The sequence below is a fragment of the Chelonoidis abingdonii genome, chromosome 8 (assembly GCF_003597395.2).
Source record: "Chelonoidis abingdonii isolate Lonesome George chromosome 8, CheloAbing_2.0, whole genome shotgun sequence".
NCBI classification, from domain to species: Eukaryota; Metazoa; Chordata; order Testudines; family Testudinidae; genus Chelonoidis; species Chelonoidis abingdonii.
The window spans coordinates 88,157,522-88,177,246 of NC_133776.1; the positions used below are offsets into that span (position 1 = coordinate 88,157,522).

The following is a 19,725-nucleotide window of genomic DNA, read 5'->3' on the forward strand; positions in this document are numbered from 1 at the left end:
ACAGATGACCATTCAAATGTGCGCATTTCATTGCTGATCATTTTAGCAGAAATATCCTATTAATGTACTTCTCTCACAATCCTAAACTATATCTCATGCCTTTTCAGATACAAATGCCCCCTCCCGCCCTGTTAAGTTGCCAAAACATACTTGAATTTAATATTTGAACACCACACATGATAGCTGCTCTACATATTGTATTATTCATGCACACTGAATTCAGTAAAGGCCTGCATTTTTTTTTTAAATTGAGTACGAATGCTGCAGAGTTGCCAACCGGTCACATTAAGGAATGGCACAGAAACCAGGGGCTGGTGCAGAATTTAGGAGCAACTGGCTGTGGAATATGCAGGGCCTCTCTCATAGGCAAACAGGTTACTTTTGTTAGATGCACACTAAACATCCATGCTTGCTTAACAATTAGTTGAAAAAGTGCAGGACACTTACCTTCATACCTGGTAGACCAGGAGGTCCCTTTGTTTAAAAGAAATAAAAATAAGGAGGGGTGAGAAAATATCATACTATCAGCAACAAAAAAGAAGCTATGAATGTATTATTGACATATCATTCTCAAAACACTGAATAGATTTCACTGAGAGGGGCGAGGTGACAAAGGGGAGAAAGACACAAAGGATACAAAGCAAGGAGACCCAAACATGTCAAGCCTCAGCTGCTTCACTGCTATTCAAGACTGAAGTTCTTCAGCAGCACTTTGAGCAAATATTGAACACTTACTAAATTAAGAACAGCAAATCCCCATTCGTTTGGGGTTCATTTTTAATACGCCTCCTGTTATTCTCTATATTACATGCTCATGCTTTCTCTTCTATCAATTCTTTGCTCCTGCAGGAATCACTTTGTTGCACATTCTTGCATTTTACAGAGAAAAATCTGCATTGTATTTTTTTCTGATCCACAAATAGACAGCATCACTCCCAGATGTGCCTGGGAACGTCACTTAAGATCACTCTCCTTCCACCTCCACACATTTGTTTTTTCTTCCAGTGGCACAGCATCTCAGCAGTGAGAGAATGTAATATTCAAGGAAAGAAGAGATCAAATTCCCTATTAGCTTTACAAATAGCTTGCACCAGAAAAGCTGGATGTTTTGAAGCACATGCAAATGGTATTTCATTAATTATTTACTTGTGTAAATTTTAATATATTTATTTGGGCACTGACTGTTTCACAATTCTAGGCAAGGGGTTTTCGGTGTGTTACAGGATGTGGATCTGATTATATAAAATCTTTTACTTACAGGAGGACCTTGTAAACCTGGAAAACCTGGACTGCCTGGGAATCCACGTTCCCCCTAAAGAAGGAAGAGAAGAAGAGGCTTAGTCAGCAACAAAACCAGTGATGATACTACAAAAATTAACACTATCGTAAGCTCATGAACCCGGAATGGAGAAAGGGGCATTGCAGCAGGTTATGGGTTAAACCGTTTACAAAACAAAAATCACATGTATGATTGAAACAGATGAAAATAGTGCCATGTGCATCATTTCTGTTTTTCTGAAAAGATACTATAGCAAACAATGCTATAGAAAAAGTCGATTACCTGGAAGCAGGCAGGTATCTCAATTTGAACATGAACCTTCACAAAAGTGCCAGAGATAAATTAACTCATTGCCTAGACAGTTTCACATTATGATCTATCCTTATCACAATGATATTGCAATCAGTGGTTCCAAGGTGACTAAGCCAACAATAAATTCCTGTCTCCAAATAAACAAGATGAATATTTGGCACTTATCACCTCGAAAGCACTGTAACAAAATCAGCATATGTCTACACTGCAAAACAAATCTCTGTGGCACTGAGTCTCAGAGCCCAGTTCAACTGACTGAGGCTTGCACTATGGGGCTAACAATAGCAGTGTAGACGTTGCTGTTTGAGCTGAAGCCTGAATTCTGAGACTCTCCCCATTCACTGGGTATCAGAGCCACTGACTTCAAAAGAGCTCCATACGGTGCAAGTGTCCATTGCATGGATCAGATGGCAGGACTAGGGCCTAATCATGCAACACACTGGTCAGTTATTATTATTATCCGCAATTTTACATGTGAAGTAACAGGTAGAGGGGGTCATTTTATTACCCAGTACTACAAAGCATCAGAGCCATGACTGGATCTTGGCTATTTCCTAGCTCCTGATCCTGTGAACAAGACTGTGATCCTGTCTCTCATTTCAGAAGACGTGAATGGGCATTATATGGACCCACCTGTAGCCCAGTAATAGCTTATACTACCCAGCACAATAAGCTATTCCCGTTTGCTGCAACAGTCACAAAGACAAGTTCTATTTCTTTATTATGCTATCGTTATGGCATCAGGAATTTAACAAGGTGTCATGTCCCACCTTTGTTCCGTTGCATCCGGGGATACCTTGAAGTCCTGGTGGCCCATCCTGCCCTGGTAACCCCTTGAACATGGAAGGAAGGACAGTACAATTAGCTAAGGATGATCTGTGCAAAAAGAAAAAAATAAGCAATAATCTTCTCAACTGTGAAGCTAAATACTACTTACAGGAAGTCCTGGAGTTCCTGGAAATCCTGGCAGACCTGGAGGTCCCTGGAGGGGAAATAACCATATTTATTTGTAAGTGGGGTGGTCGGAGGGGGACTATTTGTTTTTTAAAAAGAATCCCCATTATTTATAGCCTATTAATGTTTCTGTAAGTAAAGGACAATGAAAAAAAACCACACGCATGTACCATACTTTACAACATACGGGGGGGCGGAATTTAAAATATGGGGTTAATGTTTTATTAAATGTGTTTCAGAAAAAACATGAAACAAAACCACAAAAGAAAAGACAGCAATTACAGACACATTAATGGGTATATACACTATATACACTAAGGATTATGTCCTTAGATGTTGAAAATTGATGTGTCTCCATTGAAGCCAACGAAACTACATGATTTCCACCAGTGGAAGATCTGCCCATAAAGTACAGCAGATAGGTATAAAAGCAGGATTCACAGGCAAGGCAAGGAATCTACTTATGTATCAGAATAAAAGTCTCTCTCTTTCATAGTCAAGTGAACAGAGGGGCTGGATTTTGACCTATTAGGCTAGTTTGAGTCCTATATAGCAGGATGGACTGAATAAACCTTTATTGCTAAATTTATTAAAAGTATGACAAGAAATCCCACTGGGAAGAATAAATTTCTCTTTTGATTTAAACTCTATATTTTTTACTCATCTAGCTTTCTGTAACCCACATCTCCATCAAAGTAATTCATGTATGTTGTGTACTATATCCTGACATGTGGTGTCACTTACTCTGATTCCTTTGGGCCCGGTAGGCCCTGGAAGGCCATCATCACCCTGTAAAGAACAGAGAGAAGGTAAAATTGATTATATCATGCATAGTGCATTGAAATACACAGTTAACCTACTAAAGTAAACCAAAAGCTTGAATAAAAAGACAAAATATTTAAGACAAGGGTGCCTGGTACTTCCTGTCAGCATAATGTAGTGTTGTTAGAAGTTGTATTATTTATTACCATCTGACATTTATTACATCTGGATTTACTGTTGAGTTGGGATTGAAAAGCATTTTGTGCAGTTAATAACCAAGAACTTATAGTTAACGGTTTTTGTTCATATAGTTTTATATCTGCCTGCATATTACTAATTTCCTTCAGCTTGCTATTCTTTAGCATATGCGCTATACTGTGCTCTAGTGGGTATAGAGAATAGTAGATTGCTTGCAAATTTCATGTTCTGGTTTTTGTTTAATTTACATTCACAGTATTACAGGAATTCAGAGATATGAAATAGGACATCTGCCACAGAAGTGCATTAAAGAGAGTACAAATATACTTATATTCTCTAACCAAAACATCTGACCTCTTTTATTCCCCATTTGCTCTCTCCTTCTTTGCCATCCCTTGCTATATCTGATTCATTCTCTCCATCTCTAACATTTTTGCTTTTTTAATTTTCTGTTTACTGTTTCCTCTTCTTGAGTCCCTCCTCTGTGTGATGAAAAGCAATAACCTCTTTCCTGTGGTTTCTGAAATGTGACTGTTTTGTATAATGTAAGTGTTTACAGAACGAAGAGCCAGATTATGGACAAAGCTGACAAATTTATATAAAGTATCTATTTATGTACGTAAAATAAAAAGCACAGTTGGAGGTATTTCAACACTATACAGTCAGAATTAGAACATTTTAATGTTATTCACGAGCAGACAGTTATAAATGGAGGCACTTCAGGAATTAAAGAGCATTCATCTCTTCTCTTCAATGTCGTACTATTGTTTTGGAGCCATACAAAGGGCTTGTTTTAATCCCTTACTTGCCTGCCTCAAAAACAATGACAGTAAGAAAACATTGTACTTCATGGCAAAGTAGAAGTGGGACCATTCACACAGCTGGCAGACAGATATGACTTCATCACTTCACTAAGTGATGGAATCACAGAACTTTGTTAGAGGGGATTTCAGTTATTTAGCAATGTGTGTTACGTGGCCTAGTAAAGCTGCAACACAGCATGTCACTAAGCCTGATCTCTAACCCCTTCCCCTAGAGCAGTCAGTCTGGCCACTTTCACACCTAATGAAGGGTTGTGTGTTCTGCACACACACATGCATGAGTGCATAGGTGCTGGAACTAGGGGTGCTGCAGCATCCTCTGGCTTGAAGTGGTTTCCATCATATAGAATGTACAGTTTGGTTCAATGGCTCTCAGCACCCCCACTATACAAACTGTTCCACAACTCCAGCACGAGTGAGGAGTAGAGGACTTTTCTGAGGAGCACAATATTTTCCCTATTGTTTATTGCCTTAAGTTATAGACTTCCACAGCAGGACAGTAACGTAACTAATAGAGACAATGTAACAGACTTCCAGGAACTGTACCACTGAAACATTAACCCAATGACGCTCTCATTGGAGCTCCGGAGGTAACATTTAAATAGTGTTTGGCTACATTGTTACTTACCTTTACTCCTCGTGGGCCAGGAGGTCCCTCTGGTCCCGGAAACCCAGGTAAACCGGGCTGACCTTCTAACCCTGGGAACCCGCTCTCGCCCTACAAACGAAAGCAGGAAAATGAAGTACTCTTACATGCAGCACATAATATTTATGATAAGTTCAGATAATACAATGCTTCAGTTTGCTACAGAGAACTGCAAAGAAGCTGAGCAGCCAGAATGATTTAAAGCATATTAAAAGGAAAATCTGAGTTCTTGATAAACATCACAACTGCTTAATTATGGGATTTCCAGGCAATAGAGTGTACAACACATTTCAATGACTCTTTACCAATCATGCCAATTAAATGGATTAAGTATGCTGTCTATCTAGTATTTAAACCAGTCTCGATTGGTCATTTGTCAAATTTTTCAAACAAGTACCTTTGGCTTTCTCCCAGACGCATGACGCAGCTTCCTGCAAAAATTCACAAAGCTACCACTGCCCTTCTCCAAACCCCTCCTTTAAAATCACTTCTCTGTGACACCTATAAAAAAAAACTCAACTAGGCAAGCTGCTGTGCTGTGACCAATACACATCATCCTGCATGTAATCTCACTGTTACCTTGCGCTTCCTCAGTCTGTTGTATTCACTTGTTGCCTCATCTTATACTTTGACTGTAGGCTCTTGGGGGCAGGTATCCTTTCTCACGTGTTTGTACAGTACGTAGCACAATGGGGTCCTGCTCTCTGACAGGGAGCCTGGGTGATACCAATGCTGCCACCACAGGTAAACTAGAATTTGCGAGCATAATTTATTTGTACACAATTTTATCATTATGAAACTTGTACATGTAACATATAATAAATGTTCCCCAACATTAGAAGAACACTATGATTGCAAAGTCAAAGTCAAGAAATGCCAGAATTAAGGTTGCCTGTGCAATCTTAATTCAGCTCCTTTGTGTGTATGCATCATGATAGTCTTTAATTACACAAGACTCCTGCCTCCTTCAGTGCTCAGGCTGGGCAGAGATCACTTAATGAGCAGCTAGTCAATATTTTGTTTTAGCCTCACTGTTCAATGTATTGACCCTGGCCTTATTTACAGCACACTATGCTTAATACAGAATAATTAATTTTGTCAAGGACATTTCCGTGGCCCTCATTATGGACAGACTGCTTGACAAATGTTAATGAATTTATTTTCTCAACACCCCCGTGAGGCAAGGGACTATTATTACCTTCATTTTACATGTGAGGAATTGAGGCATAGAGAGTAAAGTCAAAAGGGTCCACTAATTTTGGATAACCAAAGTGGGACACACAGCACCTGAGAAAGAAAGAGCTCCAGCCTCCAGAGGGTATTATGGTATTTCAGTAGCAGGAGCATGCTGATAGCTACATTATATTTTTCAGTTTTTATAAGATTTGCAGATCAGTATCGGACCTTTTTCTGTCAACATGGCCTGGGGAATTTGAACCAATTCTCAGTCACTAATTAATGCCTGAGTGGAATACTCTCCAATGTGCATTAGTGTTTGTTTGTTATTTAAAGGAAACTTCAAAAAATATTGGGAACACTGGAAAAGCCTCATCTCCTCCCTTAGCACCAATTTACCGCCCCCCGCTGCTACCTGAGCAGTAACATTATGACATCAAAGATTATCAGCAACTCACCACTCTCTCCCAGCCATTCATTTGCAGAGTGTCCCTAGTGCCATGGTTATCATGGCGATGATTACTTTTGACACCTGATTTCTCAGACTCTCATAGCACTATTGCAAAAAAGGGTCCCAGGAGGGTCTGTAATGAGAGTAGACTGGAGCTGGTTAAGGTCCTGCTGTGTTCCTTCATGTTTGTACTCAAGTAGGTTACAACTCCTTTTCTAAGGGTAACTGTTAGAAAACAGATGACTAAGGGGGAATACGCTTTGGGGAGTCTAGCACACTGGCCCCACCCCTTCTGCCAGAGGCCCTCCTCTTCCCCCCCAAAACAGAGAAGCCCCAAGAGCACCCCCTACAGCTGGAGGCACAAGCCATGCCAGCCCCCTGAGCACCAGGCTGGCCCCAGCACCTGGTCCCCACCCAGCAGTTAGAGGAGCCCTGGCTAGCCCCCCTCCCCCCACCCCAAGCCCCAGGGCACAGCCAGCCCCAGCATCCCATACCTACCTCCTCCAAGTGCCACGTCACAGGCCCGACACCCGCCCTCCCCCTTGGCTTCAGGGTAGAAGGGGGAAAGAGGGAGGGGCCTCACAGGAGAAGATGGGCAGGGCCTGGGGCATAACCTGGGTCAGGGGAGGCTTAATCTGCTCTGGCCTTTAATACCTACTGCCCATGGGTATAAGATCATGAGTGGTGTGGAGAAAGTAAATGGGGATTTCTTAGTTCTCTCTTCCCATAAACACAAGAACCGGAGTCACCTAATGAAGTTAACAAAAGGAAGTACTTCCTACAGTCCACAGTCAACCTGTGGGACTTATTGCAATGGGATGTTTTGAAGGGCAAAAGTGTAACTGGGTTCTAAAAAGAATTCGATAAGTTCACTGACCATAGGTCCTTCACTCGCTATTAGCCAAGATGTGCAGGTATGTAATGCCAGGTGTCCCAAAACTCTGACTGCCAGAAGCTGGAACTGGACCACAGCGGATGGACCACTTGATAATTGCCTTGTTCCGTTCATTTCCTCTAAAGCATCTGGCACTGGCCACTGTCAGAAGACAGTATACTTGTCTAGAAAGTCCATGGGTCAGATGCAGTACAGCTATTCTTACTTTACCTTGCTCAAAAAGGGTTACATGAAAATAAGACACAAAATTCCAGCTCCTTTTTCCATAAATAGTGTTTAGATATTTCTCACAAGTTTGGGAAGCTATGACTTTCGGAATATTTTTTGTTTTTTTTAAATACAGGGGAGTTACAGATAGCGATTCCAGGTTCTGTAAAAAATTAAAAACTAATTTAGAAGTGTCAGTAAAAAGGGTATTTTAAGGCTGTCAAGCGATCAAAACAATTGTGATTAATTGCACTGTTGAATAATAATAAAATACTATTTAAATATTTTTGGATGTTTTCTACATTTTCAAATACAATATATTGATTTTAATTATAATACCAAACACAAAGTGTACAGTACTCAGTTTATATTTTTTATTACATATATTTGCACTGTAAAAAACAAATGTATTTTTAATTCACCTCATACAAGTACTGTAATGCAATCTCTCTATCATGAAAGATGAACTTACAAATGTAGAATTATGTACCAAAAAACTGAATTAAAACCCAAACCAATGTAAAACTTTAGAGCCTACAAGTACATTCAGTCGTATTTCTTGTTTAGCCAACCACTCAGACAAACAAGTGTTTACACTTTGTAGGAGATAATACTGCCCACTTCTTGTTTACGTTGTCACCTGAAAGTGAGAACAGGTGTTTGTTCGCATGGCACTACTGTAGCTAGTGCTGCAAGATATTTACGTGCCAGATACATTAAAGACTCATATGTCCCTTCATGCTTCAACCACCATCCCAGAGGACGTGCGATTAAACAAGAGCCCTAGTTTTTTTTTAAAAATACAAATTTAATTTAATTACTTCCAACATATTAATGAACACAGTGCCTAGAGGTAAAATGGAGCTTCACAAAGATAACAGTGGAAAAATAAATAAATAAATAAATTTATACACACACACACTGAAGGCAACAAAATGTGTAAGTGCTTTATTATTTAAACAGTATACTCAATGGGGGATAAACTAAGGAACTTCAAATACAAAAGCTTCCACTTAACATTACTTAAGGTTGCTCTCAATCAGGTAACAAAAGCATAAAATATTAGGAAATACAAAATTAAAGATTAAAGGGTTACCAAGTAAAGTGCCCAGGAAATGCCAGAATGAATGTTGCCACTGCAACCCTAAGTTGGCCCCCGTGTGTGCATGCACAGCTTAGGCCTGGTCTACACTATGCGTTTAAACCGAATTTAGCAGCATTAAACCGATTTAACCCTGCACCTGTCCACACAACGAGGCCCTTTATATCGATATAAAGGGCTCTTTAAACCAGTTTCTGTACTCCTCCCCGACGAGGGGGGTAGCGCTGAAATCGGTACTACCATGTCGGATTAGGGTTAGCGTGGCCACAAATCGACGGTATTGGCCTCCGGGCAGTATCCCACAGTACACCATTGTGACCGCTCTCAAATCGACGTTATTGGCCTCTCTGGAGCAAGTATCCCCACACATAGAATTACATTCCATTGTGACCGCGCTAGAAAGCGCATCTGAACTCGGATGCACTGGCCAGGATAAGATACAGCGAAAAACGCCCAGCGAACTTTGAAATTTCATTCTCCCCTGTTCGCTCCAGTACGTGATGAGCTCTGATCAGCAACGGGTGGTGATGCACGTCCGAAATCCAAAAAGAGCTCCAGCGTGGAGCTGTATGCGGTGGATATTGAGTCTGATCGCCGTATGGAGGAGACAAATCTGTTCTATCAGAGCTCCGTTACCAGAACAGACAATGAACCAAAGCAATTTGAAAAAAAAAAACTGTCGCGCAGGCTAGACAGATACAGAGTTTTCCAACAGCACAGTCGCTTTGCGTGACAAGATGTAACGGAAAAAGCCAAAGCAATCAAATGAAAGTCTCAATGGAGGGAGGGAGGGGGTACTAAGGACCTAACCGAGCTAAATCGGCCATAGTACACGTCCGAATAATCTCGCGAAAAGCATTTTCAATTCTTGGCTGAGCTCCCCAATAAGCCCTGTAGAAGGTCAAACCACCATTGTCCTGGGGTGGTTCAGGGTATAATCTCACGTCATATAATTATTCTCAATCCCTGCCTCCCTCCAAGAACCAAGAAAAGGGAAAAAACATTGTTTCTTGACTTTTTCAATGTCACAGTATGTCTCACCTGCATTGCTGCTTGTAGAAGCAGCGTTGCTGCGGTATCTGAACACAGTGGCAAGCATCCTCTCCCTCTCCTTCCCCGTGGCAAAAATGGTCACAGTGCAGAATGACTGGATAGCCTCATCATCATCATATCCTGTGAGTGCTCACTGGGCCGACCCCTACAAGGTAAGAGTCGGCCGAGGCGCGCCTGGGTATAACAATAAGAGAATGAACTTAACACCGTCTATCATCCTCTAGATAAACCGCAGATGGTACAGAATTGACGGCCTGGTAACTGTCTTTCATCATCAGCAACTGGGGGCTGAGCTCCATCACCCCCCTCCCCCCCTTCCATAGTGTAAAGAAAAAGTATTCTGTACTTGCCTGACTAATTGCATAACAGTGTATGGAGGCCGAGCGCTCCTACTCACCTCCTGCGATACCGTTTAATGTCCTCCTGGTACTACCATATGCAGCTGGAGGCTGCCTCCCCCTCCTCTATTAAAATTTTATCTCAACTAAAAAAGTCAGCAGGTTTCTTATTCCTTGCTTTCTTCATTTACTCTCATCACACAAATGGGGGGAACAACTGCAATGGTAGCAAAGCCAGGAGGGTTGCGGGAGGAGGGAAAGCCAAACGGGTAGGAGGTGTTTGCAAAGGGTCAACCGCTCTTAGTATATGGCATGCTCAGCTCATCATTTCTGCGAGATCTGAACATCGGAGCTGTTGTGCCTCATCTTTGGTATGACTCTGGTTCTCTAGTACAGCTGCCCCCATCTTATTCTAGGGGCAGGAACTAGACTCCTATTTTTAGAATTAAAACATAAAAGGAGCGGAATGACACCAGGAGATCAATTCCCATTTTGTTGTTGGGCGCCCACACCCGGACCTGACCTCAGTGATAGGCCAGGCCAGTGAGCACCCATCCCGAACAGCAGCAGCACGGTACAGCAAAGACCTGATACACGTAACCGTCTCTGCTACCTTGCAAAGGCAAATGAATGCTGCTGTGTAGTGCTGCAGTACCGCCTCTGTCAGCAGCATCCAGTACACATATGGTGACAGTGACAAAAGCAAAACGGGCTCCATGATTGCCATGCAATGGCATCTGCCAGGGCAATCCAGGGAAAAAGGGCGCGAAATGATTGTCTGCCGTTGCTTTCACGGAGGAAGCAATGAGTGACGACATTTACCCAGAATCACCTGCGACACTGTTTTTGCACCCTCCTGCATTGGGATCTCAACCCAGAATTCCGGTGGGCGGGGGAGACTGTGGGAACTATGGGATAGCTATGGGATAGCTACGCACAGTGCAACGCTCCAGAAATCGATGCTAGCCTCGGTACATGGATGCACACCGCCGAATTATTGTGCTTTGTGTGGCCACGTGCACTCGACTTTATACAATCTGTTTTACAAAACCGGTTTATGTAAAATCAGAATAATCCCATAGTGTAGACATACCTTTAGAAAGCCACAGGACCCTGGTTTCATTCACTGCACAAGACAGATCTGCTGTGGGGTGAATTGAGGTTGCGTAGTAAAGGAAGTGTTTATCTTTGGGATCCTGCTTCATTTATTGCAGAAGTTGGAGGGTGAATGGAATTAGGGACAGCAGGAAGATAAAAGGATGGTTTCACAGCTTAGGTGACTGAATGTTGCCCTGGAGAATTAGATTCTATCCCCGCTTCTTCCACTGAGTTCCTATGTGATGTTGGGCAAGTCACTTCACTTGTGAAAAGTCTGGGGAGTCATGTCCGCATCTAATTAAAGGCTGACAGACTGGGGGCTAAATTAAGGTTGCACAGGCAACGTTCCTTCTGGCATTTCCTAACTTGAGTACTTGACTGTGTAACCTTTTAATCTTTAACTTTGTATTTCCTAAGTTTTTATGGTTTTGTTCATTGATAAGAGCAAGCTTAACTCATGTTAAATGGAGTATTTTGTTTAGGAATAGGTTACACTACAAACTTTTTATTGGCTAATTCTCTTATTGCACACATTGCCCGATAGCCCTCACAGCTAAAACCCTGATGAAGATGAACAGGAAAGTGAAATTAGGTGTTTTTGTTGATTTTTGCTACTGGTCCAGCAGTTTTAGTCCATCGGGTTACAAATTATTCCTGTAACTTCTCCAAGTACGGTCAAGGGCTAGATGATCCAAAAAGTCTAATCCTGTCCATCTTAGGTTAGGATTTCTTTTCACTGTACATATGCTTTACCAAGCAGATTATGGATGTTGCTAGTACGGCCTAATGTAACTGAACTTCCTTCTAAAAAATGGTTTCCTAGTAGTTAAAAGTTAAATGTACCCTTGTGTTTCAGGCCATTATTCCACTGTATCCACGGGTGCCAACTCCATGGATGTTCTGAGGCCCATTAGTTGTTTGGCAGCTTGCAGGAAGCGCTCTAGGGAGGTCAGAGAGCAGCAGGATATAAAAGAGTTTGAGGGTCTCTAAAAAAGTAGAAAAAGAATGTGGGGAGAAGTAGAAACAAAGAATTTGCCCTGCAGGGAAGACACTAGGAACAGCTAAGTTCTGGAGCAAGCTCTGGCAAAAGATTTGTAAGTAAATGTGTTCATATGGAAGAACTGTGCTAGGAAAAGCACCTGCTAGCAAAGCCTATACAATGCCTCCGAAGCTTATTTGGGTTATTCTTATTTGGATTAAGGTTAAAGGAGATTACTCCTGCAAGAGGAAGCACAAGCAGATGTGTGCACTAAAAGTCTGGAATTATAAACCTACTGACAAAGCACTAACTTGAAACATGCAAATAATATACATAGCAATAAGAGTTAGATCACGTCTATTCTGCTGCTGTGGAAGGACACAGACCAGGATACAGGGCAGACAATAGTAAACTGATCCTTTGCAAAGTTTGCATCATGGCCAAAAGGCCACACAACTAGATTTTCTTAGAAGTATTGCCCAAACGTTCCTGTAGCTTTTCTGTCTGGAACCAGAAGCTCAGCCGCATGTTTTAGGGTCTCAGTTCTAAACAAAGATTAAATTGGGAGACCCAGGCATTTGAAAGGGAAAGAGACACAGGAAGCTAAACAGTTACATAGGAGAACTGCAAAGAGATGCAGATGCTTCTAATAAACTATGGTGTTTGGATTATGAAACAAACATGTTCCAAAGACCACTTAAAAGTACCACCACAGCAAGCGTGGGCCTAGCAGGAGGCAAACTGTTGCCAGAGCAACTCTTGTTCAGACTCTGCTAGCAAGTCTGCCTCCCACCATGAACAGATGATTTGAAACCTCTAGGCTAGGGAATAGTTATAAGACTGTACCACAGATGTTTCCTTAGGGAATTACTTCAGACTAATTACAATGGGAGTAGTTATTGCCTTCATAAAAAACACTGTTTGACAGATACAAGTGTCTAGCCAAGGGAAGAGGTACATAGTGTTTGGTCAAGTGAGCTACCTTTATATAAGCAGGTACAAATACAGGGGGAAGATTTTTAAAGAGCCTCCATCCAGACTTGCTACTTTATGGTTGCATTGTTTTAGATTCCCAAACCTCCAGTCTGCAAGAACAAACTCTCTCTTGGCAAATGCAGATATCCAGCTACCTGGCTTGCATGCACAAAACAGTGTTGGTGGGCTCCAAAATGGAAGATACTTCTGAAATCTTGGCCCAAAACTTCTGTCAGAAAAGCCATCTATCCCTTTATGCTGCTGAGGGGGTTGGGAAAAGAGAAATAAAGTAAACAGAAACAGCCCTGGTCAGCAGGGAAGGGGCCACATTTTCTAACAACAGACCCATTATATAAAGTTCCTAGACTGGGGGTAGGGTCAGAGGAAGGGTCTCCTTGATTGAGAAACTGGGTGGGGATGCTGAATTCTCTGAAAATTGACACTTATGTTTTCTATTGGAAATCGGAGGATGCTGAAAGACATGGATAATGAAGGTTGGCTAATCCTATTAGCCCAAATACAAACCCAAGCCTTGCTGTCTTCCCCACTCCACTCAGATTCCAAATGTTAGCATGTCAATGTGTCTACACTTCTGCTAAGAGTCTATGTACGGCTGCGTCTCCTACATCAACCATGAAAGAATGAAAGAACTGCTGTATTGAATGGAGAGTAGAACTGATACCACAGGAGCATAAATGTTCACAAATGCCAAGTTCTTCAAACAAGGGACCTTAAAGTTAGGCACCTAAAACAAAAAGTGACCTGAGCCCACAATGTTCAGTGACTGCAATGGGTGACACAAAGGCTCAGCACTTCTGAAAACCAGGCCACTTTGATTTAGATCCCCAATGGTATGTGGCCACATATGAATAATTTAACTACATGCTATTGCAGCACCTTTGATCCTTCCCCTGTCAGCTGGAGGTTCTGCAGGTTTTGTATAGTGTTTATTGTGTCTTGATATACAAGTAATGACTATATATGAATCTATGAAGCTCTGAGAGGTTCATATGTAGTTCATAAAGCCATAACGGAAGGATGAGACTTGAAAGACAACTCATTGCCATTGACTCCTCCTCCTCCCCGCTTCCATCCTTTATTGTCCAATATAGTCATATTTACATTGCCTTTCATCCAAACATGTTACTTGGCTCTATCAGATAGCATGGTGATATAATCAGTACTGATGAGATTCAGTACTATCCACTCCCAAGTACATACATCACCCTAGAGACCAAGGGCAGCCTTTCAAAAGGTATAATATGCCTAGTGGGATTTACCAAATCACCGAAACAGTTCAGGTGCCCATCTCCCCTTGACTAAGGTGCCTTTGAAGCATACAAAAGCATCTAAGTAGGTCTGTAAACCTGGCCCCCAAAACCATTTTAGTTAGATTATAGTCAGAAGTGTTTGAGAACCTATCCATAAGCATTAAGGGTTTGGCTTTATCTTCACTACATCAAAAACACCCTTTGTAGAAAGGATTTGTTTCAGTTAGTGTTTGTCAGTAGAGAGATACTGAACTGGTTAACTTTGGTGTTAGCTGAAGGTATGTGGTATTACAGTGTTTGAGATATTAAATGTTACTATGCTCCTGGAGAACCCATGTAAACAAAACTACATCTCATTCACCCCTTCTGTGACTGGGGTGCCTGGATGGGCCCCACTAAGACGGCTACACTCAGGGAAGACTGCAAATAATAGGGCAGGTAAACACCAAACTGGTGGTTTATTCTAGAATTAGATTCATCAAGTCAGTAACAAATACAAATACACCACTAGTTAACAAGAAATCAAATACAGTCCCCTTTAAGCATTCCAGCCCTTGAGTCCCATCTACACTATGGGATTATTCCGATTTTACATAAACCGGTTTTGTAAAACAGATTGTATAAAGTCGAGTGCACATGGCCACACTAAGCACATTAATTCGGCTGTGTGCGTCCATGTACCGAGACTAGCGTCGATTTCTGGAGCGTTGCACTGTGGGTAGCTATCCCATAGCTATCCTATAGTTCTCACAGTCTCCCCCACCCATTGGAATTCTGGGTTGAGATCTCAATGCAAAAACAGTGTCGCAAGTGATTCTGGGTAAATGTCGTCACTCAATCCTTCCTCCATGAAAGCAACAGCAGACAATTCATTTCGCGCCCTATTTTCCCTGGATTGCCCTGGCAGACGCCCAGCATGGCAAACTATGGCACCATTTTGCCTTGTCACGTCACATATGTGTACTGAATGCTGCTGACAGATGCGGTAACTGCAGCGCTACACAGCAGCATTCATTGCCTTTGCAAGTAGCAGAGACGGTACCACCTATTCGACGTCTGCTGTTGTAATTGACGATGAGATGATGGTTATCAGTCGTTCCTGTACCACTGCTGCTGTCATGGGTGCTCCTGGCTGGCCTCGGTTAGGTCAGCTGGGGCACATGGACAAAAATGGAAGGACTCCCCGGGTCATTTTCCTCCTCTATGTTTTATTCTAAAATTAGAGTCAGTCCTCCTAGAATATGGGGCAAGGTATCTAGAGAACAGAGGCACATCCGCTCTGTGTCAGAGCCCCAGAGATCCGCAGAAATGATGAACTGCATGCCATTCTAGGGGGTGCCCTGCAACACCCACCCATTGCTTCCCTCTCCCTAACCCTCCTGGGCTACCGTGGCAGTGTCCCCTCATTTGTGTGATGAAGTAATAAGAATGCAGGAATAGAAACACTGACTTTTTAGTGAGTAAAAATGAAGGAATCTCCAGCTGCTATGAAGACAGGGCATACAGAATCTTTTCTTTAGACATGAAAGGGGGGGAACTGATAGAGCTCAGCCTCCAGTTGCTATGATGAGGACGGTTAGCAGCTGTTCTGTACCATCTGCTGGGAATGACCGGGAGTCATCCCATATTTACCCAGGCGCCCACAGCCAACCTCACCAAGGCCAACCAGGACACTCACGGGCTGATGATGATGATGGATAGCAGTCATATTGTTCCATCTGACACCAGGATGGGATTCGCTGTTCATGTCACAGCACCGTGTCTACCAGCAGCATGCACAGACACACTGGTGACATGAAAAAAGGCGGAGAAACGGTTTTTTTCCCTTTTCTTCCGGGGAGGAGGGTGTAATTGATGACATACACCCTGAAACACCAGGAAAATGTTTTTGACGACCCTTCAGGCATTGGGAGCTCAGCCAAGAATGCATATGCTTTTCAAGAGCTGCAGGGATGGTGGGATAGCTGGAGTCGCGGTGATCCCTCCCTCCATGAGCTTCCATTTGATTCTTGCTTTCCGTTACGTGTCTCACCACAGCGCTGTACTTGGGACGCTGTATCACAGCCGGAGATTTTTTTACAAATGCTCTGGCATTTCATCTTCTATAACGATGCTGGATAGAACAGATGTGTCTCCTATACGGCGATCAGATCCAGTATCTTCCGTCGGTTCCATGCTGAGCTCTTTTGGATTTTAGGACTGCATCGCCACCGTACTAATCAAGCTCCACGGCGCGCAACAGGAAATAAGTCAAAGTTCGTGGGCTTTCCTGTACTTGGTCGAGTGCATCGAGTTCAGTATTGCTTGCCAGGACGGTCCAAATGGTGCACTGTGGGATTACCGGCCCGGCAGGCCAATACCGTTGATTTGTGGCCACACTAACGCCAATCCGACATGGCAGTACCGATTTCAGCGCTACTCCCCTTGTCGGGGAGGAGTACAGAAATCAGTTTAAAGAGCCTTTTATATTGATATAAAGGGCTTTGATGTGTGGACGGGTGCAGGGTTAAATCAGTTTAATGCTGCTAAATTCAGTTTAAACGCATAGTGTAGACCAGGCCCTAGACAGCAAAGGCTAATATAGTGAGGAGTTGCCGAAAACCTGATTCATAATACGTGAGGTTCATCAATCCCACAAGGACTGGATACTTATCCCCAGGTCAATATGAGCCTCCGATTTACCCAATAATCATGCTGATGCCAATCCTTATGTAACTAAGACTAAAAGTTTAATAATAATTTAAGGAAAAAGAAAGAGATAAGTTTAAAAAAATGGTCAAAAGATCAATACAAATTTATGCCAAGTACTTAGGTCAGTTTCATAGCAGAGATGGAATAAACTACTGGCTTGTAAGAGTCTTTCTGGAATCATTCCAAGAGGACAGAACCCAAAGGTAGCTTAGATGTAAAGCCTCTTAAAGGCAGACTGTTATCTTGGGTGCACACAACTTCTTACCTAAAGTTAACTGGTGAAGACTTGCCTTTAATTATTGTAACTAAGGTTATGTCTACACTGCACTTTTGTCATAAAAACTTTCGTCACTCAGGATGTGAAAAAAAACACTCCCCTAAACAACAAAAGTTTTAATGAAAAGCACTGGTGTAGACAGCGCTTGGTCAGCTGAAGACACTTTCCCGGAAATGAAGCTACTGCCCCTCATTCGGGGTGGTTTTATTTGGTTGCCGGGAGAGCTCTCTTCCAACGACAAAGAGCAACGGCTGCCCAGAGGATTCAGGGGGCCTGGGGCAAAGCAATTTCAGGGGCCCCTTCCATAAAAGAAGTTGCAATACTATAGAATACTATATTCTTGTGGAGGCCAGGGGCAAATTGCCCCCCCCCCTCTGGACAGCCCTGCAAAGAGCAGCTACTCTGTGCATCTTACAACAGTGTGGCTGCAGCAGCACAGATGCACCATTGTAAGGAACACAATACAGACACAGCCTAAATGAGCAAACCATCAGATAAAATCATAACTTGATGATGCCTGACCCACAAGGAATAAAGAAACCATCAGACTATGGTTCTACAGAGGAATTTAGTACTGGAGCAGGAGGGAAGAGTAAAAACAAAAAAAAGCAATTTATTCTCTCCTGCTATTTTCTGTATCCTTACTTATTAAAAAGTGTTCTCTCTTCACTTTGTTTGATGCTACAAAAAGGAGTCATAATCCAGTGTTGACGACTTGTCCTTTGTCAGGGTGCTAGTCAGTCAGTATAGTCTATTAAAGCATTTGGAGTAAAGACAGGAATATAGTATTGTGGACAGCTGCAGCAGTAATTGTTTAAAATCAAAGCATGAATAGAGACCACTAGGAGACATTGAAGCTTAGCAGAGCTAATATGGAAAAAGAGACCATAATGCTGGTTGCCATGAAAAAGGTCTGCATATTTCCCTCAGTTTTGTGAGAATCAAAGACTGGGAAGAAGTAGGGAACATGATGTTGCTATTTAGAGCTCTGTTTTCCTGATGGATTCAAGGGTTAAAAACCACTTTGCAACCATTTAAAGAAATATGCAGTGTGACAAAGTTCCTCCTCTACCTTGGTGGATCCTGCGCTTATTGGTGGATTTGCTCACCTCGGTGATCTTCCCCTCTTGTGGAACCCACAGTCTGGGCCAATTCCTCCTGTGTCTGATCAGGAGTTGGGAGGTTTGGGGGGAACCCGGGCCCGCCTTCTACTCTGGGTTCCAGCCCAGGGCCCTGTGGACTGCAGCTGTCTATAGTGCCTCCTGTAACAGCTGCATGACAGCTATAACTGACTAACTGGGAGGCTTTTAACTAGTTCCAGCCAGCCCTTAATTGGCTTCAGATCTCCCAATCAATGCAGCTATCTTCATTGGCCCCAGGTGTCTTGATTAACCTGGAGCAACTGCCATTTGGTTACCATGGTACCAGGGATTTGTTTAGCCTGGGGCTAACATACCTGTTCCTCACTACTTTACTGTAGCCATCTGGCCTTGCCCCATCACAGCAGGTAAGGGTTCTCTTACTCCCCTAGAGTGTGCATCAGACAGAGCTAAAACAGTCTTAACTGCTATCAGCACACCAAAAATGTCAGAACACCCCTATTTACTACAAATGCCAGCTGTATCAGAGAAGCCTACTTTCTGGATATACACAGCACAGAAGAGATCAATTCTGATTTTTAGTCCTTTCCTATCCCCATGCCATTTGACTTATGGGATTTATTAGGCAAATAAATACAGAGTTTCTATATTTAAGTCCTAGACAAAAAGTAATATTTTCCCCAGATCATCAAGGGTGTGGCTCGCTCCTAACATGTCTTAAACCTGCCATGAAAGGCGTGAACTGTTGAATCATAGCACATCTTTTTGTACTCGGACACTTTCAGGACAGGCAGAACTGTTCTGAATCATATGCAGCTGTAATTTTCACCAATTTTGTGTGTAATTCAAAATTACTAATTTGTGGGAGGGATGGGGGGGTGGTCCTTAGATTTGCCATAAAGCCTGATAGCATGGCATAAATGCAAAGTTTCACTTGCAGTGATTCTACTATTGCCTGCATTTTACAGGGGCTTTTTCAGGAAAGATACTGTACTGAGAGAGCTGTTGATTTGTCTTTCTCCAGTTCCCATAGCTTTAGCATACCATCTTGTAAATGAGACAATATAACTCAGACAGTACAACAACGGACACAGGTAAGATACTTATATCAACTCAGGGCTTGGCTACACTGGAGAGTTG

General features: G+C 42.5%; 1 protein-coding gene across 1 annotated transcript in view; it reads right to left on the reverse strand.

Annotated features, from left to right (window-relative positions):
- Positions 1-19,725, reverse strand: part of COL4A5 (collagen type IV alpha 5 chain) — a 157,876-nt gene that overhangs the window by 71,348 nt on the left and 66,803 nt on the right. Inside the window, exons 3-8 of the mRNA XM_032788201.2 lie at positions 4,955-5,044; positions 3,290-3,334; positions 2,529-2,573; positions 2,362-2,424; positions 1,259-1,312; positions 448-474 (exon numbers count right to left, since the gene is read on the reverse strand). Coding sequence (XP_032644092.1) covers positions 448-474; positions 1,259-1,312; positions 2,362-2,424; positions 2,529-2,573; positions 3,290-3,334; positions 4,955-5,044 — 324 coding nt within the window. The remainder of the gene's footprint in view (positions 1-447; positions 475-1,258; positions 1,313-2,361; positions 2,425-2,528; positions 2,574-3,289; positions 3,335-4,954; positions 5,045-19,725) is intronic.